This window comes from Alexandromys fortis, unplaced genomic scaffold, assembly GCF_014885135.2.
Source record: "Alexandromys fortis isolate MF-2015 unplaced genomic scaffold, M_Fortis_MF-2015_v1.1 scaffold_79, whole genome shotgun sequence".
NCBI classification, from domain to species: domain Eukaryota; kingdom Metazoa; phylum Chordata; class Mammalia; order Rodentia; family Cricetidae; genus Alexandromys; species Alexandromys fortis.
This window is the reverse complement of record NW_026067964.1, coordinates 7,372,316-7,397,555: the sequence shown is the minus strand read 5'-3', so window position 1 is coordinate 7,397,555 and position 25,240 is coordinate 7,372,316. Positions and strand designations below refer to the sequence as shown.

At 45.7% G+C, this 25,240-nt stretch overlaps 1 protein-coding gene across 1 annotated transcript in view; it reads left to right on the top strand.

The window, feature by feature from the left end:
• Serinc5 (serine incorporator 5) overlaps positions 1–25,240 on the top strand; it is a 94,594-nt gene that overhangs the window by 48,524 nt on the left and 20,830 nt on the right. The window contains exons 3-6 of the mRNA XM_050153820.1: positions 14,822–15,000; positions 15,358–15,440; positions 17,099–17,192; positions 23,134–23,345. Coding sequence (XP_050009777.1) covers positions 14,822–15,000; positions 15,358–15,440; positions 17,099–17,192; positions 23,134–23,345 — 568 coding nt within the window. The remainder of the gene's footprint in view (positions 1–14,821; positions 15,001–15,357; positions 15,441–17,098; positions 17,193–23,133; positions 23,346–25,240) is intronic.

Below are 25,240 nucleotides of genomic sequence, written 5' to 3'. Positions count from 1 at the left end.
GTAGGCACGCACAGCTGTTTACATAGGTGCTAGGATCCAGCTCGGGCAGCAAGTACTTAGCTACTGGGTTACCTTTCCAGTCCCTGGTAGCTCTGTCCTTAGTGGTAGGATAGGCATAGTTGGATGCTGTTGGTAGAGAACGTTGATGTCAGAGGATTGTGCTTGGTCTCTGTTTTGTTTAGCCGTTTCTGATAAACAGTCTTAGCTTGAGAACTCTGCCCATCTCTGTCATAGGGATGACTGCCAGTGTTTCAAGTCACAGCTTGTTATGAAGACGTAATTTAGGCTGATGGAAAGGATGATATAGCTTAGACAGTCCCATAGATACCAGGAAGTGGTTTTTGTGGCTTTTAGCTTTTCTAGACAGACCACTTGGACGGCATTGCCTCTGGGACTTAGGGCAAGAGGTCAGCCATTGCTTGGGCAGTCTACTCAGGGATGCCTGAAGTGTGACGTTCATGGAGACAGATGTGGAACCTTTTCCTGTTTCTCCATACAGGCCTCTTGACGAGCTGTATCAGAGTGCAGCGTGCTGTGGTCACAAGAAACCCCAATAAACAACACAACTCTTCCTGTCCTAGATTCTGGGGGAGAAAAGAGAGACTAAAATGTCCGCAAGTAGGGGCCAGATACCATGTTCCTTACTCAACAAGGCAGGTGAACTCATGCAGCTTGTGTTTGCAGGGAGGTGGGTTTTCTCCTGAGCTCCTAAGCCAGCAGCTCGCTCACCTGTGCTCCGTTGGCATGGTTCTAGGGCTCACTAGCCAGAAAGAGAGGGCAGCAACATGTTGAGGGCAGCTCTCATCCCAGGGGAAGTGGTGGATGAAAGCGGAGCTGTCGAGGCCCATTTCCCTCTCGTATACCACTCAGCCCTTCATCCTCACAGGCAGTGGGGAGGGAGAGAAGCAGAGCCTATAATGGAGCTGCATCTCTTCTGTGGTGATGATAGCCTCAGCTGGGGCAGCTCCTAAGCAAACTGAGCCCCAATCCTGTGCTATACTGTGGCCAATTAGTGGCACTCTGCTTTAAAACAATCAGTTCCCTTCTCTTTATGGTGGGGATGCAACCCAGGGTCAGGCATGAACTAGGTGATCTCTCTACTGACCTACACCCCAACACCACGACATTTTCTTCAGAGCTCTTGGTCTATTTTTATCCTGTTTATCCTTTAGTTAGGATAGGCCTGTTGGAGCTTCCTGTTGGCTAATGCATTTCTAATGTAGCCGTATGGTTTTGATTAGAATGTAAGCTACTGTAGAGCCTCCAGTGAAGGTGCCCCAGTGGGCGACATGGTACGCTTAGATGAGGGTACATTTTGTCTCTCAGAAGAAAAGAAGTGAACTTTTCTGAGGCCTAAAATAAGATAAAAACTAATAGGTTCTGTGTAAAAGTTTGGAGGTAGAGACGAAGGGTTTGGCTACCTTGAGGAGGCTCTGCCAGATTTGCTTTGTGCTGTTGATATATTTACCACCCAGCCCTACTAGCATCATGGTTTAACTTGGTGTGTTTGGGGAAAGAAGTTTGGGCCTACGGGGCCTGGAAATATGGCTCAGCAGTTAGGAGCACATACTGCACTTACAGAGGACTGAATTTGGTTCCCAGAACCCTCTTCATACAGCTCGCACCTGCCAATAGCTCCAGCTCCATGGGATCTGGCACCCTTTTCTGGCCTCTGCAGGCACCTGCATTCACATGCATGCCTGCTTGCGTGTGCGGTGTGTGTGTGTGTGTGTGTGTGTGTGTGTGTGCACAAATACAATGTATATATTTTAAAATTAAAACTTTTTAAATTAAAAAAGTTTTAAGAGCTACAAGGCTAGAAGGATAGATTTTTAACTCTTCTGCTGAGGGTCTGCTTAATCTTCCCTTTAAATTCGTGCTTTTGAAAAGAACCTCTGTGAGTTTGAGACCAGCCTGGTCTACAGAGCTAGTTCCAGGACAGGCTCCAAAGCCACAGAGAAACCCTGTCTCGAAAAACCAAAAAAAAAAAAAAAAAAGAACCTCAAAGAGGCTTAGCGAACCTCTATCATTGAGCTACACCCCAGCACACCATTTACTACTTTTATTTTTCTAGTAGTGCGATGCTCTCTTCTTAAGTTCTGTGCCTGAGCAGCTGCTTGATGACCCGCTGTGGTAAGAAGTCGGTATCTTAGCTGGCTGCCGTGTGAGCCCTGCTCTTAAGCTTTTGGTGCAAGTAGAATGAAAGCCTTAGGTCTACGAAAACCTGTAACTCTGCCAGAATGTGACATCTCTTGGAGCGAAGCACTGCAACTGCAATTGTATGGGTGGTGTAGAAGCCCAGTGTGTGTGCTTCAGGCATACATCTTATAAAACACACCTGATTCCTGTTCGGGTATCCTGCTCCTGCTCCGTGCAGCACCCACTAGCAACATCTGTTATCTCTGCTTCCTGACAGGAAGATGTTGCCTGGTGTTGCCCAGGAAGGCTTCATGGAGGAAGTAGCATATATAAGGAAAAGTATTTTAAGAGCTGCTTTTTATAGGCTACTACCATAATACCATTTTAGTTTGAGCATTTTACCTGTGTCTTTGTCCTTTTTCACCACTGCCCTCGCCCGTGCAGCAGGTGCTGTTGACATCCTGTTCTATAGGGAGGAAACATTTAACCGGTTTATGGAGAGGTAGGGTTGGGGTTCGAACTGTGTGAATATGTGCTTAGCTACTGCGCTGTCTAGCTGGGAAGGCAGAGAAGAGCAAGGACAAGAGAGACAGGAAAAAGACCATGGGTCACATAACCAGGGCCCACAGGTCCATGGGTAAAGGAGGAGCCATTGTAGATACCCAAGCAGAGGTGATCATCATGGAACAGGGAGAGCCTGGGGGATGTGAGCACACTGGGGTGACTTGGGATCAGAGATCAGATGGAGTGGGGGAGGTGCAACTCTGGAGCCTGCCTCTGAATATACCTATTTAAAACTGGCTTGGCCAGGCTTCCCGCATAGGGAGTGAGGTCACTCTGGGTGGAATAAATCCTTTTCCCTTCAGGGGACAGCTCTCTGGCCACAAAGTCAGCTTATTTTGGTGTGCTAGAATCAGGTTGACCTCATGCCCAGGCGGCACTTGAGGGTGGGTCCTGAAAGGTCTCCTTGCAGTGCGCAGGCTGGGCCCCTGCGGTCCTTGCCTGCCCTTTGCTGGCCTGTGGGAGTTGGAGAGGTGAGCGTGGCAGAGGAAGAAGAACTGCAAACTTGTGGCCTGCACGGGTGTGTCTGTGCTGTGTTCCTTGGAGACCCTCCATATACTATGGTGTTACCAACCTATGCTGAAAACAAGCATAGAACCCTCTCACCTCGGGAGGACACTAGTCAGAGTCGACCATTTTCCAAGTCACTACTACTCAAAACTGCCCAGACTTCCCTCTGAGAAATAATGTGCAAAATAAAATGTTTGCAGCGAGATCGGAAGGCACAGACAAGCATAACGCCATCTAAAAATGAATGAAGAACAATAGAAAGACAATAAAGATCGTAGTAGATGCTTCACAGCAAAATGAATACTTCTTTACAATTCAAATCTAAAACAAATGTATTACAGTGTCATGTTCCACACTCCATATACCAAACAAATGAGTTCCCAACACTGTTTATCATGTATTTGGGTTTGTTTGTTTGTTTTTTTTTTTTTTTTTTTTTTTTGGTTTTTCGAGACAGGGTTTCTCTATGGTTTTGGAGCCTGTCCTGGAACTAGCTCTTGTAGACCAGGCTGGTCTCGAACTCACAGAGATCCGCCTGCCTCTGCCTCCCGAGTGCTGGGATTAAAGGCATGCGCCACCACTGCCTGGCATGTATTTGGGTTTTAAAATGTTGTAATTCACCATGTCAGACATCTCCCCCAGTCAGAGCAGTGCAGTACCAAGTGGAATACAGGGAGAATGTGGACCTAAGACCTAAGATTGGAGTCCTGAAGGATCTTCCCACTTCAGCCAGTGAGCACACAAGAACCTTCCTTTGTTGTCCCTTCCAAATGACTAGCTTCTGGGGCTCTCAACTGTCACCTTTATCTCCAAACCAGGCAGGCATATCTTATTTATCAGTGAAGATCTGGAGCCCTGTTCTCTCACCTGCTTCTCCTCTTGTGATCCACATTTTGAAGTTCACGAAAGCCACCAGGCATCAACCAGCCCAAGTTCTGTACTTGCTTAAACACCACAGTGACTGGGAAGAACAGCCTGCTTAAAATGGCTCCTATATTCTGACACAGGAAAAAATGCTCCAAGAAGGGAGAAACCACATAGTGTGGCTCAACATACAGGAGACCCTTCTCTGAGCCCATGGTCTCATGGGAAGAGGGGTTTCCCTCATGCAAAAGCAGGGCAAAGCTGCCTCAGCATCTCTTCCAAGCTCCTTCTCACGAAGATACACAGGCAGCATTCTGAAACCAGAAAGAACCTACTGTTCTCAGCCCACACATCACAGGCCATGTGACCCTGACAGGGCCCTCCTAAGAGCTAGAGTGCAGGGTGGGAGGCAGTGACACACCCCAGCAGGCCACGAGTCTGCTGTTCTTTTCCTCTGGATGGGAGGGGCTTCTGCTCACGGCTTCATTGACATTGGAAAGCAGTGTCTTGTCCTCTTCCCCTGGCCTTGGTGAAAGCACTTAGGCTGACATTGGCTCTCCCTGCTCTGACTCTTGGCCAGGGCCACATTCAGACAGTTCAGAAGCATAGACAAATGCCTGGAAATTTTGGCCAGGTGTGTAGATTAGTTTTTATTTGGTTGTGAAGTTCCCTTGTTGTCTGCCTTGAGAGAAGCTGTCATGCTGCAGGGAGACCCCAACCCTGGACTATGCCTTTATCTCAGAGTTCATGATAAGTTTAGCAACTCTTGGAATAGTGTTGTATTTCTGATGGAGTCGTAAGTGTCAAAATGGACACCTCCTAAACCATGAGCTAAACAAATTCTGTTTTCTTTAAAATAATTACCTTGTATTAGGTATTTTATTATAATAATAGCTAGTGGACTAATACATACTTGTACTTTTTTTGTGTCTGGTGTCTTTTACTTAGCATGTTTTTAAAGGTATGTTGTAGCATATGTCAGTACTTCGGCCGAATAGTATTCTACTTTATGAATACTCCATATTTAATTTGTCTATTCCTCAGTTGATGAACACTTACATTATTTGTACTTTTTGACTCTTAATGATAATGTCACCATTTTTGTGTGAATAATTAATTTCTGGGTATATACAGTAGAATTTCTGTACTAGATGAGAATACCTTGCTTAGTCTTTGAGGAGCTGCTGTACTGTCTTCCAAAGTAATCACACCATTAGCACCCCCATCATGAGAAGCATTCGTAGTAATAATGTGTCAAGGTTCATGTTTCTTATGCCCTTGCCAACCCTTATTGTTACCCTTTCTGTCTCCCATCCTGGTGTGTCTGTGGTGTCTTGAACGCTACCCTGACCACGGTGGTTCCCCTAGGGCAGCTCATTCATCTCTGCCTCTGGCTATCTTCTATGAAAAATTGAGGATAGAGGTACCTTCGCTCAGAACAGAACTGGGACATTCTTCTTCCTTCTCTTCCCTTTGTCCAGTATTGACCACAGACAGTACTGATCATGGACAGGCCATGGAAATATTTGTTTGTGCTGTGCATTCTACTCAGTCACAAATGAGTTGGCCACACCAGACTTCTGCTCTCAGCCTTCCTTCTCCAGATAATTGATCCCACAGTGAGGACACCCTTGCTACTAGTTCCCCACTGGAGTCACCCATGGCCTTAACTGTCAGCTGCAGAGGCTCTGTCACTTGGGTTTTGAAGAGTACAGCATCTAATTGTCTAGTTAGTTTGAATGACATGTTGCACTGCTTTGGTGGTTCTTAGAGTTGACAGTGCCGTGTAATGTACTTAAGACTGCAGATTGGCAGATAAGCTGCTTCCTGTCCTGTCATCAGCATGAAAAACTAAGAGGGCTATGATGACATGATTGTCATGTTGTGTGTGGCTTGCCTTCCTGGGCTAGTCTCTGTGATCCTAAGAACTAAGATCTGCAGCTAAGGCATCTAATTAAAGAAATGAATAAAAATAGAAGGCAGCTCACATCTATGATAGGGGATGGTAAACAGGGGTTTGTTAAGTGTTACACAGAGGAAACAGGCTTGCTTTTGAAAGGGTATAGTTTGAATCAGTTGGTAGAAGAATAAAAGAGATTGGAAAATGGAAGAAACCTAAGGGAATATTTTACCCATCTAGTTGTCTGACAGATGACATGGCCCATGAAGTGAAGTGTCTCGTCCAAGGCTGAAAACACTAGTTACAGCAGAGACTGAAATTCAGGGTCCCTGGGTATTTGGCCAGTGATTTCTTGCTCTTATAACTAGGTTTGCTTGTTTGCCAGCTAACTTGGAAAACTCACAGGAACAGCATTCCTAGCCTAAAGCAAGCCTCGCTTCCCATGTCTCCTAAACACTCTGGATACAGAGACGGGGGAAGGAGCCTATCTAGGAGGTGACGTCCATTTAGTAAGCAGAGCTTTTCTTGACTCCGGGGTGTTCTCTGGACACAGTGGCAGGAAGAAGTATCTGGTGACCTTCTGGAAAGGTCACCTTCCCAGCTGCCTCCTTCCCTGTCTACAGCCAAAAGCTGGGCTCAGAGAAGGGCTGTTGGTCTGAAGTGGAGTAGCCACAAAAGAAGTGTTCTTTTGGTGCTGCTCAGAAAGTGGACCTGCCCTCAGGGTGTGCTCGTGTGTCTGTCTTTTTAAAGCAAGCAAACAGCACTGGTGAAGAATACTTCACTTTGCAAGGCACCATGTGGTTTGCTTGGCTCAGAATGGCAGGGGTTCATGCTAAAGCACAAATGTCTGGCTCTAATTGTGAACGTGGTCTCTATTGGCTGAGTGTTCAGAGTGCTGGAATCCGGGCTCTGGGGTTGTTTGAGTCAAAACCCCAGGCAGAGCTTGCCATTCTCAGAATCTGCCTGTTAGTTTTTTAAATCTTTATTATTATTATTTTTGTGCGCGCATGGTGTGTGTGTGTGTGTGTGTGTTAGAATAATATCAAATAAAGAGAAATCCTGCTAGTTCTTTGATTCTGGAGAATTTTCAAGTTTATTATTTTAACCCAACTGAGATGAAATGGTTTTCAAAAATCCTCTTCCTGAACATCAATTGAATTCCATGTCAGTGTGCCTTATGGGTCAATTGGGTAGAATTGTGGTGAACACAATCCATGTAGATCATAGTTTCACTGGACTGAGGGTTAAGGGAGCTGGCAATGAGGCTCCACCTCTTACATTTTCCTGGGTCCCATCCTTTCTCAGTCAGGGTCTGAGGGGACACAGGTTTGAAATGTCAATCTTTGATCTGAGGTCATCTAAACCAGAAGCAAATAGTCCCTGCAAGTCTCGACCTTGGCTCCTCTCTGCTGGGTCCATCCTCCACACAGTGAAGGTGCTGGGAAATTGTTCTGTACTTGAGGAGGCCACCCTTTGTACTGTGCTGAGAGGCTTTTGTGAGATTCAGACTCAAGGCCTGAGATGACTCTTGTCTAGTAACCACGAGATTGCCAGGAGCCATAAAGCAGTAGGCAACTGTCATTGTCCTTGACTGTCAGATCCCTTACACAGAACTCTTGGAGGCACCGGATGTTAGCTGAACCCCTTTTCAGGTCACCCTGGCCATAAGAGGGAGAGAATGATGACATGAGAATGCGACTTTTTTCTTAGTCCTTTCCTTGTGGCCATCAAAGCACTTGCAGATAAAGAGACCAGAGAAGTGCTTACAGTTAGGTTGAGCACCATCTTTTGCTATAAAGTTGGAGCCTGAAGGAGCAAACACCGCAACGCAGAATGAACTAGAATGAAGCAGCTGATGGAACAGGAATAAGCACAGTAACACCCCAACCCTGGTGTTGTTTCTGTGGCGTTGATTATCTGGGGTCAACTAACGTCCGAAGATATTACATGGAAAATTCCAGAAATAAATAATTCATATCTTTAAACTATGCAGCAGCCGGGCAATGGTGGCACACACCTTTAATCCCAGCACTCGGGAGGCAGAGGCAGGCGGATCTCTGTGAGTTCGAGACCAGCCTGGTCTACAGAGCTAGTTCCAGGACAGGCTCCAAAGCCACAGAGAAACCCTGTCTCGAAAAAAACCAAGTAAATAAATAAATAAATAAATAAATAAATAAATAAATAGATGACAGGCTCCAAAGCCACAGAGAAACCCTGTCTCGAAAAAAAAAACCAAATAAATAAATAAATAAATAAATAAATAAATAAATGGATGAATTATGCAGCACTGCCTTACTCTGTGCTGCTTAGGATATGAATTATCCCTTTATGCCACCAGCTGTCACTCAGTGGCCTTCATGGTTATCAGATCTGCTGTTGTGGTGCCGGTACTTTTGTTCAAGCAATCCTTATTTTGTTTGTTTATTTGCTTGCTTATTGGTTCTGGGGATTGGACCCGGGGCCTTGTACATGCTGAACAACTACTCTACCAATCAGTTGTAACTAGCCTGTCTCCCCTTTTCTTCTCCTCTTCCTCCTCTTCTCTCTTTTAAGGGAGGGTCTCTCTAAGTGTCCTAGACTGTCCTTAAACTTGCCTTAGCTTCCCAAATGGTGGGCTTTTAGGAATGTGCCACTATACCTAACTCAAGTGATTCTCATTTTATACAGCTCCAAGTAGTGATGCTGGCTGTTTATTACAATGTTTCACACATTCAAGAGTATCTTAGCTGATTAGGTTAGCTCAGAGAGCTTTGTCTCCAAGGCCCTTAGCACTCCCTAAGTGTTTGTTTCTCTGGGCTTAGGACTGACTTTCCTCTGCTCCTTTACTAACACCCATAGGTTGCCTCCTGCACCATGTGTATACTGGCTACCTCAAAATCCTCACCCCTTTTTTGCCTAGCCTGGAACGTGATATACAGACTAAGCTGGTCTTAAACTTATTTCTCATGTCTACTTCCAGGCTAGAATTCCAGGCTTGTACCAACATGCCCCTTGTCTCTAGTCCAGCTGTCTTTCTGGATCTCCCTTGTGGGACTGTCCACCCCCACTTCCTCTTGATACAGGCGCCTCCAGGACAAGCCGTCAGTAGTGACTTGCTGCCCCACTGTTACTGGGATTCACTTCTGTGATTGCCTGTCAGCTGCAAAACCGGGAAGTCTTCCCCCAGGCCCTGCGCCTTTATTCGCAGATGATGTCACGTCCATCAGGACAGCCCCTTTCACGGCCCTGCTCTCGCTGTTCTTCACTGGGAATCACTCCTGCGTCTCCTTCAGAATTGTGACGCGCATGGTTCGGGGTTCAGCCTCGTGTAGTCTACCTTCCCTTTAATGGAATTCTCTGCCAATGGAGGGTGAAATTCACTGACTCCATTCTGTGTCTGGAAGAGCCCCTCCTCCAGCCCTGCTTAGTCTTCTGTGAGTTTTCTGATTCAGATAGGAGCTTGTTTTTATTTAGCTCTTCAGCTAGAGCTGTTGTCTGGCTATGTGGCCACACTAGCCACAAACAGAGGACGTGTGCGGACTGTACTGTCAGTCTGCCTATGTGCTTTTGGTCTCTGAACAGGTTTGAGAGGTGGTAGCATCAGGTAAAATCAGATCATGGCTTGTTAATCGCTCCCACTTTCGGCTTTTAATAAGCACCCGCGCGCGCATACACACACACACACACACACACACACACACACACACACAAATATGGCTAGATGACTAACCCAAAGAGAGGCAAGCCCTAGTTGGTGCTGCTAATTTAAATACTTCTAGGTTCCGCGAAGGGCTGAGAACCCTGGTATTCACTCTGTCCAGGACAGGGTGGAGACTGGCTCAGTATTCCTGTCTCACAGCTGTTGTACCCTGGTTGGTGACAGCCTAATACTGCTGTCAGAATTTCTTCAGGGAGAAAATCTAGGAGAGTCTGAAGTGGAGACTAAGCGAGAGACATCCCCCCCCCCCCCATACACACACAAGAACATTCTTCTCAAGTGAGAGCTGATGAGGAATTCTTAGATATTGTTCTTCCGCTTCTGTGAGTTAACTTATCACTCATGCCGAGATGCCCAGAGCTGTCTCAGCAGTGTGATTTCATTTGAAACACCAGAAATTTGCTAGAATCAAATGTAAGACTAATTCGCTTTGCTAAAATCACATTTCATGTCTGACGTCATACTGTTTCTGAGCCTTATAACTACCATCTTCCCTTCTGTTTCTGTGAGAGCCCTCCCAAAGAATCTATTATTTTTTCCTAAGTTTGCATCTTCTGGAACCCTAGTCGATTAGATCAATAGACCATTCTGTAGCCGTGTATGTGTGTGTTTACCAAGTGTGTACATGTTCATTGTGCGGCGCCTGTGCTTGTGTGTACTTATGGAGGCCAGGGGTTGATGTTGGGCATCCTCATTTGGGTTCCACTTGTTTCGATAGGATCTCTCACTGACCCATCAGCTCAGTGATTCATCCAGACTGCCTGTCCAGCAAAGCTCAGGGATTTCCCATTCTGCCTCCTCAGTGATGGGATTAAAGGCGTGTTCCTCAGTACCTGGCTTTTTATATGTGTGCTGGGGGTCCAAACTTGGGTACTCAAGTTACCATAGTGAGCACTTCAGCAATTGAGCCATCTCCTTGGCTCCTCTTGCCTTAATTTTTGATATGAACTTACCCAAACTTGAAGACGGTAAGGACATTGCTGGCCTCTCACCTTTGCAGGCAGGATAATTGCTGCTGCTCCCAGCTCTTTCGCCCGAGGCTGGTGCTTCTGCTCATGCCTTGGACATATTTCCTAGATGGACTTTCTTTAGGAGGTGACCGGGTCTGAGAGTTCTGCTTATGTTTTTGGAACTTTGTTTCATTTTTCTAAGTTCTGCAGATCAACTCCAGGGTCTTGCACATGCTTGGTAAGTGTCCTACCAATGGCCTCCATCTCTAGCCCCTCGTGTTCTGAGGTAGGGTCTTCTCTTGAAGCTCAGCCTAGCCCTAAGCTTTGTGTGTGCCTGGCTTCTAACCTGTGTTACTCCTGTATCAGCCTCTTAAACACTAGTGCTAGGGTGGAGTGCCATTGTGCCTTGCTGGAACTCAGTTTGTACAGAACCCGGCCACCATTCTCATTGGCGTGGCTCTGCAGTAAACCATTCTCATTGGCGTGGCTCTGCAGTAAACCATTCTCATTGGCGTGGCTCTGCAGTAAACCATTCTCATTGGCATGGCTCTGCAGTAAACCATTCTCATTGGCGTGGCTCTGCAGTAAACCCTTTGGCACAGTCATGGAATTCCAAGATGCTCACCCTACCTTGTTCAGATCAGAGTACCCACCAGCGATCCTTGCAGCAGTCTGACTCCCTCTCCAGAAAGCTCCTTTATTGTTAGTGCCCGAGTGTAATGACTGCTGTGGGCAAGGGACTGTAGTTAGCCTTCGGGGATTAGCCAGAGGAGTGTTCGGGGCAGCACTATGAGATTATTTCATTTTAAAGTTAGGGAAATTGGGAGTGAAGAAGGCAAGACTTGCCCAGGTGAGCAGCAGAGTCAGGATTGTAATTCCCTGCAAACTATTTATTTTTACTTGACGATTTTGGCTTTGAGTTTGATTTCTCTATGGGGCTGGAGAAAGTCCTTGTTCCCAGAGGCCGGCACAGAACAACCCAGGCTCAGTGTGTGATGTCCTCAGATGCCCAGAGCAGACTTAAGAGGTAACACCCTCGAGTATGAATTCTGTGTGTGATGCATGTTTTCTTTTCCCAAAACTGGAATAGAGTTTGGAACAGCAAATATTTAATCAGAGCAAATTCCTCTTGTTAAAATCATATTGGTTTGTTCAGCTTGGAGGTTATTGCCTAAAAATACTCAGCACTTACTGAGGGCTAAATGTGCTAAGTCACCCACAGAGCATAAAGGAGGCTTGGTTAGGATTTGGAGCAGGGGCTGTTTGCCCACTTCTAGCTTGGATCACATTCGCAGCGCCACATACTCACCCTTGGAAGCGCCTCGGGCTGTGGCCACAGGAGAGCTGGACTGGGGCGAACAGAGGACAGCTTTATTGGGAATGGTAGCAGAAGTCTTACCTGCCAGTGTTCAGGGGGAGAACAAAAGGAAGGAAAGGGGTGGGGGCAAAGGTGAAGGATGGACTGGTGTAGTTGAAACATGTCAGTGTACATGTATAATGGTATGTTTGGGGGTTCAGAAGGTTGTGTGCTCAAAGATGAAAAGACAAGTTTTGTAAGCCGGCACTTGGGAGGCAAGTGGGTTGCTGGTAGTCCCAGGTTACCCCAGGCTGCGGGGTGAGATCCTGTCTTTAAAAAAATGAAAAAAAGGAAGGGAGAGGAAGAGGAAACAAAGGCCGACCACAGTGGGTATGCTGGGCTGGTAAGTCATACAGGCTGGAGCAGTGGTTCAGTGGTTAAGAGCTTGGCTGCTCGTGCAGAGATGGGTCAGTTCCTGGGACCCATGGCAGCTGATACCCAGTTTCATGGTTTCTGATGCCCCTTCTGTGTGCACTGCATTCATGTGACATACAGATACACTTGCAAGCAAAACACCAACACACATAAACATAGTTTTAAAAAGGGTATATATAAATGAAATAGTCTAATAAGTGAGGTTGTCAAGTTTCTTCTTTGTAAATATAATTTTTACTGTTTAAAGCAACATTCATTGTCACCAATACTATTCATATAGAGTGACTTTCTCTGGGGCAAGTTAGAACTCTGAAAGTCATTTTGTTTCTGGGCCCCGTTTATATTGATGAACTTTTCTTGTTATTCAACTGCGTACTAAAAGATCCAACTTACAGGAGAAATGAATCATTTTGGCTCATGGTTTCTGAGAATTTGTGGTCACTTAACTCAGTATTTCTGGGCCTATTGTGGGAATTTGAGGTGGTAGAGAGGCTGTTCTCTGCATGGCACAGAAAGTAGGAAAAAGGAACACACAGGAAGAAGCCAGGGCACAATATAGCGCAGGAAAGGAGCTGGAAAGATTGTAAAGGGCCAGAGGTGGTGGACGACCCCAAGGAAACGAGGTTTTCCTATGCATGGGGACTGGTGCCCAGAATGAACTCAGACTGACGCAGAAACTTAACATAAGCAGAACTCCAGCACGGGATGGGCAAGTGGGGACAAAGTCCCACGTCTAGCCAAGAAGCTGTTTGCAACTGATAGTTGTTGGGAGACAGAAAAATCAGTTTTCTTCAATGGAGTAACACTGAGTGTATCGCCACACTCCATGGCAGGCTCAATTCTCAGGAATAACTGGCAACACAAATTGGGCTTGATGTTTTTTGTGTTGTTTTGTTTGCTTGGGGGGAAGATAACAGGTAATTGACTGGGTAAGAGAAGGAGGTAAGGATCTGGGAGGAGTTAGAGGAATGGAGAGAATATGATTAAAATCTATGAAATTCTCAAAGATAAATAAACAAAAAGATAACGCCTGAGATCTTGCCCAGTGACCGCCTTTCTGCAGTTATGCTCCATCTCCTACTTTTCAGCTCCTCCTAATCACACATGGTATCACGAATCCATTACTTCAGTTCTCATGAGCAGACAGTCGCTGGAGGGTCACACCCACCCACCCAGAAGTGCGCTTCTCCGCTCTCCTAGGAGTTTCTCAGCCCGATCAAGTCGACGGTCAAGATTCACCGTCGCATCATTCTAACCTAGACGCTCACTCATACTACAGTCCAGCTAAAATTAAATAGATAAGATCCTGTAGCAAACGCTTACGTGGTTTCTCTCATGTCCTCCATTGGGTGCCTCCCATGTCTTTGTGCTCACTTTTCATCACTACTCCGAAGTGGTAAAAGGTGTTCTCTTTGGGACGGCTCAAACGGGTGCTCTCCAGGGCCTCAAGTTATGCTTGTGAAGAAAATCAAATTTGTGCTGTCTTTGTCTCTCTGCTTGAACGTTTGTGGTTATACCTTCCTTCCATTCAGACAGCAGCACATTCAAGAAAGATTCTTCCTCTCTGCTGCGCTCTATCTCTATCTTTATCTCTGGGACTGGAGAGATATACCTCCTGAGTATGCGTTATAGCTGTACCTTACCTAGTTTTTATGTTACACTTAGGGTTGAGCCCAGGGCTTCATGCATACTAGATGAGTACTCTACCAATTGCGCCAAGTCCACAGCTCTAAATCTTAAAAAAAAAGTATACATAATGTGTATAGTACTACATGAGTGTGTATAGGTGTATGTATGTGTATATGTGTGTTATATAGATGTGTATACACACATTTCTATTTGTAGGTGAGTAAAAGATCACCACCAAGTAAATCGTTGACTCCTTTGTAGGAAGGAATGACACGTGGAGTGACTGTAGGCAGTTTCTCACCTCATAATATATATGTTATATAGTGTGTATTTCAAGAAGCACCCACATATACACTATAAATGCAATGGAAGTTCTGATAATGAAAGTCCCTGGAGTCCCTAAAGATTGAACAATACTGTTATTGGGATTGTGTTTTTGAAGGGGGGGGGTTAATAAAATTAAGAACACGTCTTTATACTTTAGAAATGTCTTTGATTTTATGTGTAAGGGTGTTTTGCCTGTATGTGTGTGCCTGGTGCTGTTGGAGGTCAGAAGAAAGCATCATTTCTCCCGGAAGGGGGTTACAGAGCCTGTGAGCCACCATAGGGGTGCTGGGAATTGAACTGTGGTCCTCTGGAAGAGCAGCCAGTGCTCCTCACTGCCGAGCCCGCTCTCTAGCTTTAAAGTCTTTAGAGGGTATCTAGTTTTGTGTTCAGTTTCGGTTTTGTTGTGCACATAGCTATTTTTGGTTTTTGACTTAAGGCTGGACAAACACTCACAGACAGTTCCTCTCTAACCCAGTTCTAACAGGCAACTTTTGTATCTCCTTCTCCCTCAGATTCCTTTTTTTGAAGATTTCTGTAAAGGCATTAAAGCTGGTGACACCTGCGAAAACCTGGTGGGATATTCTGCGGTGTATCGAGTCTGCTTTGGAATGGCTTGCTTCTTCTTTGTGTTTTGTGTGCTGACCTTAAAGGTCAACAACAGCAAAGGTTGCCGGGCCTACATCCACAATGGGTGAGTCTTCTGTCCTCTCAGGGGTGTTCCAGGCCCCCTCTGCTCACCAGCACTAACCGATCTTCTGGAGAACCAAAGATGGGTTGTGTGACTCTGATAGCCCGAGAGCGATGGTGCCGTTTGTAGTGCCTGTGCATGATAAGAAATTCAGTGTGCACAGAGAGGTGTTGTTTCTACCGTGGCCATTTCAGGTCATTTCCACCCTGTCCTGATGGTGTTTTATACAATCAGAGCCGTGCCAAGTGCCTAATTATGGGAGAAGGCATTCTGCAGTCCCTTCACTACCAAGGGCAGCAGCATGGCTGGCATGCTACTTTGAATATCATTTAAATATATTTCCTGTTTTTCTCTTCCCAGCTTCTGGTTCTTTAAGCTTCTGCTGCTGGGGGCCATGTGCTCAGGGGCATTCTTCATTCCGGATCAGGACACCTTCCTGAACGGTACGCATGGGTATTCCGGGCACCTGGTCATTTTGTTTTTACACCTGTAAAAGTCTTCAAAAGTATGGTCCGGTGTCTTATGTTGTGAACTACTGATTTTTTTCTGAGTTAAAGACTGTTGAGGTGTTAGGGATTTAGTTCAGTGGTAGCGTGCTTGTCTAGTGAGTGCAGTTCCCCGGCTTTGGCTCCAACAGCATGTGTGAGCATTTTAAGGGCAGCTTTACCTGCCTCCACACCCCGTCCCCTGTTCCTCTGCTGGCTAAAGAATTGCAGTGATGAACTTATCGGCCTGGACAGTAAAGCAGGTCTTTAGTGTTTGCTTGCAAACAGATCTGACACATCAGATCATGCCTCTGCCATAGGGGACCTTGTTCTCTCCAGGTCCCCATAGACCTGGCAGCATGAAAGTGGTTAGCTGTGAAAACTGGACAAGGAAGGCGTTCCCCAGTCTCCTTCTAAACACAAGTTATGTAACCTTGAGTTATACACCTTACTTGTATTTAATATGAATCCAGTAATCATAACTGAAGCAGAGCCTCTTCCTAGGAAAGGATCAGGTAAGAATGTTATGACATCTAAATTAAAGTGGATTAAACACTTCATTCAACCCAAATCGAGATGGCAGTTCATAGGCACCAGCCATACTTCCTTAGATGCCCTAGATATTAGGGTTCAGCTCCATCTTTAGGGATATGTCAGTTCATAGGATTTTAGAATGGTATGTCTAAGTCTTTCTTCTAGCTATAATGCTGTTAACTAGTTTTTATTCTCCACAGAGAAACCTTTCATGTATATTTTAGCATATTGGAGATAGATATCTAGAGTGAGAGGTGACCTAAAGTCCTCGGGCCAGCTCTAGCTCAGTCTTTTTAGAGACAGTCTGCAACCCACATGGCATGGTTCATCTGACATCATAGTCACTTTATAGCAGAGCCCAAAAGACCCGTGCCCTTGTCCCCTCATTTCCATACTGAATAGTCAAAACTCACTGCCCACTAAGGTTTCAACTCTTGATCTTTCTAGCAATATTTCCTTTTGCTTGTGAATTAAGGACCACTGTGGACTTTGTGAACTCCTGCATCTGTTGAGACAGCTGTCAATTCAACATGAGGTTCAGCTTGGGTGCTCCAGGGGCCATGCCCTTTATGTCTTGTTACTACGCTTTCTGTGACTGTAATGAAATACCCAACAACAGCAACTTAAAGAAGAAAGGACTCATTCGAGAGTGTGGTTTGGGGTGGGGAGTCAAGGCAGTGTCTGAAGTAGCTGGTCACAAGCAGGGAAGAAAAGCAGCAAATGCCTGCTCCAGTACTCAGGTCGCTTCCTCCAGTTTACACAGTCAGACTCCTCTGCCCAAGGAATGGTTCTGACAATAAGATGGACCCTCCAGCCTCAGTTAACACAGATAAACCCCTGCAGGTGCATCTAGAGGCCCATTTCCCTAGTGATTCTAGATTCTGTCAGAGACACCATCTTACCAACTCACATCTTTTATCTCCTGCTTAACAAGTGAGTATGAGATTAGTGTCAACCTTGTATGGCTGTGTGGGAATGAAAATATCAGAAGTATAATGACCTTGAATCAAAAGTTTATTTTCTTTAGAGTTCAGTGCATCCAGTGCTCACCTCCCTGCCCTTTGGGCCATGTTCTTTTGCAGCCTGGCGCTATGTGGGAACTGTGGGGAGCTTCATCTTCATCGGCATTCAGCTCCTCCTGATTGTCGAGTTTGCACATAAATGGAACAAGAACTGGTATGTGCCTTTTCTGGGAAGCTCTCCCTCATGGAGTCAAAGAAACTGCAGTGGCTGAGAAAGGGTTACTCTGGGTTCCAGGCCATTTGGATCTCTCCATTTTCTCTTCTCTGATGCTGCTTCCTGTCCTCTCTGCCTTTCCATCTTGCTTGTTCCTTCTGTGGCTGGCTGTGTGGATCATGTTGACTGGCTGTGTGGTTCATGTGTGACCATCTGTGTGGTTCATGTGTGACTGGCTGTGTAGATCATGTGTGACCATCTGTGTGGATCACGTGTGACCGTCTGTGTGGTTCATGTGTGACTGGCTGTGTAGATCATGTGTGACCATCTGTGTGGATCACGTGTGACCGTGTGTGTGGTTCATGTGTGACTGGCTGTGTGGATCATGTGTGACCATCTGTGTGGTTCATGATAGTCAGGGTTTGTGGTTCATATGTGACCGTCTGTGTGGGTCATGTGTGACCGTCTGTGTGGATCATGATAGTCTGGGTGTGTGGAACATGTGATCTGTAACTTGGATATGCTGCATCTAGGCTCCCAGTCTTACAAGGTTAAGAAGCAGAAGAAGCCACAAATCCTTTGGAGCATGAGATTCTTCTGTGAAGAATGAGATGGACTCATTCTCTTCTTTTAAAAACAGAATTGTTTCTACTTCCCAAGACACACAGCATCCTTTGTCGGGAAAGCTTGCTGTCCTGCTGTAGGAAGCTGTCTTGCCTGCAAAATTATAGACTCTTTAGTGCCTTGAAAACAGAGTTTGCATCCCAGGCCACGGGGGAAATCCTATTAATAGCTTTCTTTCTTGTTGGGCTACACTGAGGAAGTGGCAACCAGACACGTATTCTGTTCTCATACTGAGGTTCAGAACAGTGTGCTCCATGGCTCTGACTTGGTGTCTGTCTTGGTGTTGTTGGTGATAAACTCTGGGCTGGTGTTCACCACTGAGCTAACTTCTTTGCTTTTAAAATAATTCTCTTTTATACTCAATAAAGCTATTGCTTTATTTATGTCTGCCTGCCTCTGCAACTCAGGCTGGTTGTGAATTCATGATCCTCCTGCCTCTGCCTCCTGAGTACCAGGATCCTAGGTGTATATGAACTATGGCTGCTCTCTTATAGATTTTTGTAGGCATCACTTTATTTATTTATTTATTTATTTATTTATTTATTTATTTAAGATTTCTGCCTCCTCCCCGCCACCGCCTCCCATTTCCCTCCCCCCAACCAACTCCCCCCCATCACTTTTTAATACTGAATTTTGACAAAATACCAACAAATAACAGTGCCACATGAGTGTGCATTTTATTGTTACGTTGAATAAGACAAAGCACGCTGTCCAGACTTCCTCAGTACTTTCTGTCTTGAGCATAGTCTTCAGCTTGGACATTGTTCTGCTTTTGTGTCCTAAACTGATGATGAATGGCGTAGCAGGTGGGGGCACATCAGTGAAGACAGTGTAGTGTCAGCCATTTTGCTCCTTAGTGAATAGTAGGTTAGCACAGCACAGTAGGAGCAGACTTCAGATGTCGGGGCTGGAGAGATGGCTCAGTTAAGAGCACTGGCTGCTCCTCTGCAGGATCCAAGTTTGGTTCTCAGCATCCATATCAGGCAGCTCACAACTGCCAGTAACCCCAGCTCCAGGAGATCGGACTCCTTCTAGAGGCACACACAGACACACACACACACACACACACACACACACACACACACACACAAATGAAAATACATATTAAATGTTTATAGCATAGTGATTGGTCACACAGAAGTGCTTCTGGTACATTTTGATATTTTATAAAGTCTTACTTCTTCAATTACATATTTCAGTTGAACTTGTGCCCTTCTAAGAGTTAGTTATTGCATGCTGTCCACATTTTGAATCACTTTTAAAATTTAGTGATTTGTACATCTTTCTTCTAGGTCACATTTTGAGGCAGTAGCGTTTTCTTAAAGATCAGCTAAGGGGTTTTCTTTGGCCCCCTGTCCTTTGTACAGAAGTACCCATCACCAGTTAGAAATGCATCGTAACTGACAGTGCTGCATATACCGTCTTTATATTGGACATAATCTGCAGATCTATCACACGTGCGTGCTTTATGCTGAGATATTATGACACCGAGTCCTCACTTGTATGTCACACAGCACGTTCCCCTGGGTACATTTGTGCTTCTGCCTCTCCTTGAGTGCTTTAACTGATCTGTGGGCCAGTTCTTCTGGGACCGATTAGTAATGCCAAAGTTTAACGGGCCCTTTGGAAGAGTTTGGTCACTTTGAAAACTTTCTAGAAATTACTCAGTAGAGAGATGGTGGTTCAGCAGTTCAGAGCACTCACTGTACTCACAAAGATACTCCTTCCTCCCTGCTGCGTTCAGTTTCAGTTCCCGTGCAGGGCAGCTTGCAGCTGCTGGGACCACCTGCACCTCCAGCGAACCCTACATCACATTTAGACTCCTTGGACACCGCATACATATGGAATATATTTATACAGTTGAATACTTACACAAAAACAAATCTAAAAAAAAATAGACCTTTGCAGACGGTAATGTTGCTTTGAGGCTAGAATGGCAACCAAACCTTTGACAGCACACCTGCAGTTGACTGTCAGCCTAAAATTCATGGTAAGCTGGGGCGCTCACTAGAATTGGTTTCCTTCTTTTAACTTTTATGCCCCTCTTTATTTCTGTTTTTCTTTGATTTGAATAGACTTGATTCAGGGCTAACCCAGAAAATGTGATTGCTGGTTTTAGGGGAATGGCTTGCTAGATGCCACTCTTTTCTTTCTCTCTTATTTCCTTTATAAATCTATCAAAAGAGAAGACCCCAAAAGCTACAAGGTAGACATGCCATGGCCCTGCAAACCAGCTAAACACAGATCTTCTGCTCCCTCCCCCGTTCTGGAATGTCACTTTGAGGAATGTTTGTTGACATCTCCGACACCAATTTTTGTACTATAAAATGGTGTGGTTAGTTGGATTGGATGCTTAATAGTTGTGGTTTTGTTTTATGTTTTACTGTCTAGGTCATATTCCCAATCTGAAAGCTCAGCTCTATATTCCAGTTGAACTAATGGAAGATACAGGTGCTGGCCAGATGGTTCAGTTGGTGGTACTAAACATCTGAGCCCATGTGTTAGAAGGAGAGAACTTCCATAAATCACCCTCTGACCTCCACGGTACATGCGTGCCACCTGCCCATATGCCCTCCATAAACAAGTAACTGATGAAATAACAGAAGGTAGCTAGTAGAGTCAGGCGTTGCTAATGAGAGCTGATGTTAAAAGCATTGGAGATTTTAAATTCCCCTTGTTAGGTTTAGTTTGTTTCTGCCTCTCATTGAGCCTGGGCCCAGCCAGCCTTCCCAGCCTAGAGCCCTCTTTCTGTTGTGTGCCTAGACTTGCCAGTCAGCCAGTGTGGTACTCTTCTGGTCTCTGTCCCAGGCTTCTTTCTCCACATGTGGTCAATATCTTTAGGACAGTTGTGGTCCAGACAACACTTTGATAGGCACGGAAATGGAAAGGTGATTAGTCACAGTACTGACTGGGATGGCCTCCGGCAGGATGCCAGCAGGAGCACAGGTGAAGCTGGAGCAGCAAGAGTGACAGCCTCCTTGCTAACCGTGCTGTCCTGTGCTATTTCCTTAGGGCATTCTCAGGGAGTGCGGCTCAGTTCCCAGGCACTGTTCTACGTGGTAGCAGTGAGGCAGGGGACAGCCCAGCCTGCTCTGCAAAGCTGATAGTGTTGTAGTGGAGAGGTAGAGCCCCATCACAGAACCGCGCAGTTCTGCACCATAATGGGTGCAGGAGAGTAGGCTGTCCTTTGGGAGGACCCTGCTCAGACTTAAGCTTGCTGGGCTTGTTTAAGGAACAGAGGGACATCTGTGTCTGAGGTCCAGTGGCGTGGGAAGAGTAGGGAAGATGATATCAGAGATGGCCCTGGGCCAGATCATAGTGCCTTTGAGGCTAGTATAAAGGCTTTTTTTAAAAGTTGTTTTTTACCCAGGGCATTGCACCTGCTAGGCAAGTACTTCACCACTGCTGCGTTTCCAGACTTACAGCCTTGGTTTAAATGAAATGCTGGGAGAGAAGAAGAGTCTGGAAGGGAAGAGCGTGACTGAATCATTCTTAAAAAGCCAAAGATTAGAGAGGGCCGAGGGCATGCTAAGGAGACTGGTGTGGAGTGCTCCCGCACTGGAGATGGAGCCGGGTCTGACCAGGGGAGCTGGGTCTGACCAGGGTTCAGGTGTGGGTGGAGCCCGCGGTGCGAACACCTGCCCCTCCCTCTGGTGCAGTGCTCACCTTTTGGTGCGTACTTCACCTTGTCTCCTTGTTACTCGGTATATTCTGCCCTCTCCCCCCCCCCCCCCCCCCCCCCCCCCCGTCTTATTCTCTTCTCTCTTGTTTTTTTTGTGTGTCTTTCTTATGGAGTGACTCTGAGGTCATCAGAGTGCCTGACTTAGTGTCAGGAATGTGATGGTCATTATCTCAGCCTTCCTTCCTATTTTCTTTGTCTCTGGCAGAGCTGTCTTCCAGAGCTGTGCTTCTTGAACCCTTTCCAGCTCTGTGGGAACATTAGGCAAGCTGCTTTCTCTGAAGGTTGTGGGAGTGTGATGCTGACACCAGGAGCAGATAAATCATGAGTCTCCCTTTGCTCTGTCCTCCTTGCTTAGCTTTTATAAACGCCCTTCTCTTTGTTCTGAACAATTTCTACAGAGTTCTGTCACCACTAATCTTACTCATACCTTTATTAATATCTATAAAAACTGCAAAGTAGGTTCTTCTCTTAGTTTCCTTATGGTATATCCCAGTAAACCATCCCTCCCCTCCCCTCCCCTCCTCTTCCCTTCCTTTCCTTTCCTTCTTTTGTGTGCATATGTGTGCGCATATTCATGTTTATGGGGTGAACATATGTGTGCGTGTATGTGGAAGCCAGAGGACAACGTGAGCTATCATTCTTCAGATGCTGTCCACCCTTTGGTCTGGAACACTCCGTGTAGACTGAACTTGTAGATTTTCAGAGAACACCAGGAATTGAGCTGTTATGAGCTACCTCCCCAGCCCCAGTACAGCTTTTCTTTCCCTGACTTAGAGATGTATTAAATTGCACATGTGAGCATTGTCTCTATGGGAGTGTGTGCATGCGAGTGCAGCTAGCTACCCCTGGAGGCTTTGGGCTCCCAGGAGCTGGAGCTACAGGAAATTGTGAGCCTGATGTGGATGCTGGGAATTGAGCCCAGAACTTCCGCAAGAGCAGTAAGTGCTTTTAACCATTGGGCCATCTCTCCAGCTCTCTTTCCCTGGTTTTATTTACTGTAATATTTCCTCATGGTATTTTGGAGAGTGGTCCTGATACAGGCCCTTCTTAGTACACAGGGAAAAGAATGGGGCTGGCTAGTCTCCTGGGAGTGGAGCTGTTTCCCCTCCAGGAGAAGGTGGCCTCAGAGGAGCTGCTGGCAGCACATGGAATGAGAGAGCGTGGCAGCTCCAGACTCTGAGAGAGAGAGAGAGAGAGAGAGAGAGAGAGAGAGCGCTTGAAGCCAATCCCACTTCAGGCCCCAGTGCTGGTGCCACCTTCCCCAGCACTGCTAGCATTCAGCGTGGGGAACGCCAGGGTAATGCTGGAGGATGTTCACTTTAGGTGTTGAACACACTTGGGGCAGGAGAAGAAACTCATGTTTAGAGATAGCTCTAAGCCTAAGTCAACAAGTCTGCGTGATTGTGAGAACTTTCTAGCTGGGGTAGACATCGTTGCTGAAGGTGTCTTCTGATCCATGGTTCCCATGTCCCTGATGTGGCCTGATCCTGTCAGTCAGTATCTGAGGGATGTTTTTATCTCTGGAGAATGGGAGCCTTCACTGACTTGATATCTCTCTCTCTCTCTCTCTCTCTCTCTCTCTCTCTCTCTCTCTCTCTCTCTCCTACCTCCCCTACCACCTTCCCGGAGAAACAGGAATGCAGGCACTGACAAGAATAAGCTGTGGTACGCCTCGCTGTCCCTGGCGACGCTCATCATGTACTCTGTCGCTGTTGGGGGCTTGGTTCTGATGGCGGTGTTTTACACCCAGAGGGATGGCTGCACTGACAACAAGATCCTCCTGGGAGCGCACGGTGGCCTGTGCCTGCTAATCTCTCTGGCAGCCATCTCGCCCTGTGTTCAGAATCGTAAGTGTGGGTTTTCTTTTTTTCTTTATGTATTTTTCCTTTGTGATTTTGAACACACACAGTGGTGCCTTTTTTAAGCCCAGGTCATTCTTTAACTTCTTGTGGATGTTAAAGTCTCATCTTCATAGTCTCCATGGTTATTTGGAAGTGATGGCCAGGTTTACTTTGTGTCCAGAAAGATCTGAACTTAAGGCAATACATAGGAAGAGAGACAGTGCACCATGGGGAGCCGTTCCATGGGGATGGGCTTAGTCTGTGTGAAGCAAGAGAGTTATAAATTTGGCTTGTTGTGTCCTGGTGAAATCTGAATGATGGAGCCCAGAAGGAGTTTTTTTCTGGGATTGTCTTAGGCAGGTAGCTACGAACCGAGGGCAACCTAGCTCATGAGTCAGGAATAGAAAATCTAACCTGGTTGTTTCTTGTCTCATGACCAGAGTCTACTCAAGTGAAGTCAGCAGAACTGTGTGAGCCTGGCCTTGCTCAGGCTGTTTCTGAGCCACAGAGGAGCCAGAGTTGACAGCACATTAGAAAGTGGAGGCGTGTGAAATCAATAAAGAACCTCTCACACCTTAACCTTGTGTGCTGAAGCCATACTGCCTTCAGAGTTACAAACGTGTACCCAGTCCGGTGTCTCTTGAAAGACTCTTACTCTATAAGTGACTAGTCTACACATGCCATTCAGATTTCTAGATAGGAAAACGAAATATGGACAATAGCTGTATAGCCCCTTTGAATCCTTTCCACACTGTGGGTTTGAAAAGCCAGGCATGTTTGCGTGTGCCTGTAATCACAGTACTTAGGAGATCAGAAATTTAAAGCCAGCCTTTACTGCATAGGGTGTTGGAGGCTAGCCTGGGCTAGGGAAACTCATCCCCTTCAAGGAAAGAGGAGGCAGCTGAGTAGTAGCAAATGATTATAACAAGACTAAGATATTATCTATACTAAGTTTTCTACTGCATTACAGAAATTGAGGCGATTATTCTCCCAATATCTGCACCTGATCAGTAAAGAAACAAACTATCAGTAATCTGGCTGAAAGCTCCTTTGGGCTCAGTGCTACCTTCTGAAACAGGCAGAGCATTTTGAAATATTTTGTTTAACGTATTAGTTCTAAGGATGTCTTATTCCAAAAAGCAATATTGTGAGAGCCTATTACAGTACTTCTATTGATAATTATAATTGAATAACAGTAATTTAAGAAGGAATTTTAACCAGAAGGAAGCCTGAATCCTTTCATGTTAGTAGATGGTTGGAACTTTCAGCGAGGAGAGGTCATGTGTCAGCAGATTCTGTAGTTACCCTAAATGATTCCAATACTAAGTTGTAACTTAAATATTGTAACTTTAAAAGTTCCTCTTCCAGTGAATGCCACTTCCCATAGCTTTTATTTTTTAGCCTAGACTAGGCCTTGCACTTAGTTTAGCCAAGAGTATTCCATCGTTGTTTTGATTTGTTTTGTTTTCTCGACAGCTAAGTGATTGTGCTTCGTGGATTGTCTAATCCTCGGACACCTGTGCATGTTCTCTGAAATTTGTCTGTCTATCATGCTAAGCCAAACAGTGATGCTGATTTTCTTTTGATCTTGTGATTTATGAATTGTTATAAACTTCAGGGGGAGGGAGCCTGAGAGATGGTTCAGTGGGTGACAACATTTCCTCCTAAGTCTGAGAACCTGAATTTAATCCCTGAACCCACAAGGTAGAAGAAGAGAACTGACTCCTGCGAGTTGTCCTCTGACCTCCTGACGTCCACACCTGCTATGGCACTTGTGCGCCTGCGTGCCTCCATCCATCCATCCATCCTTCCATGCATGCATGCATGCATACATACATACATACAATTAAACCTCCACAGGTCTGGGCATTGTGTTGCATAGCTACAGGTTTTGAAGCATT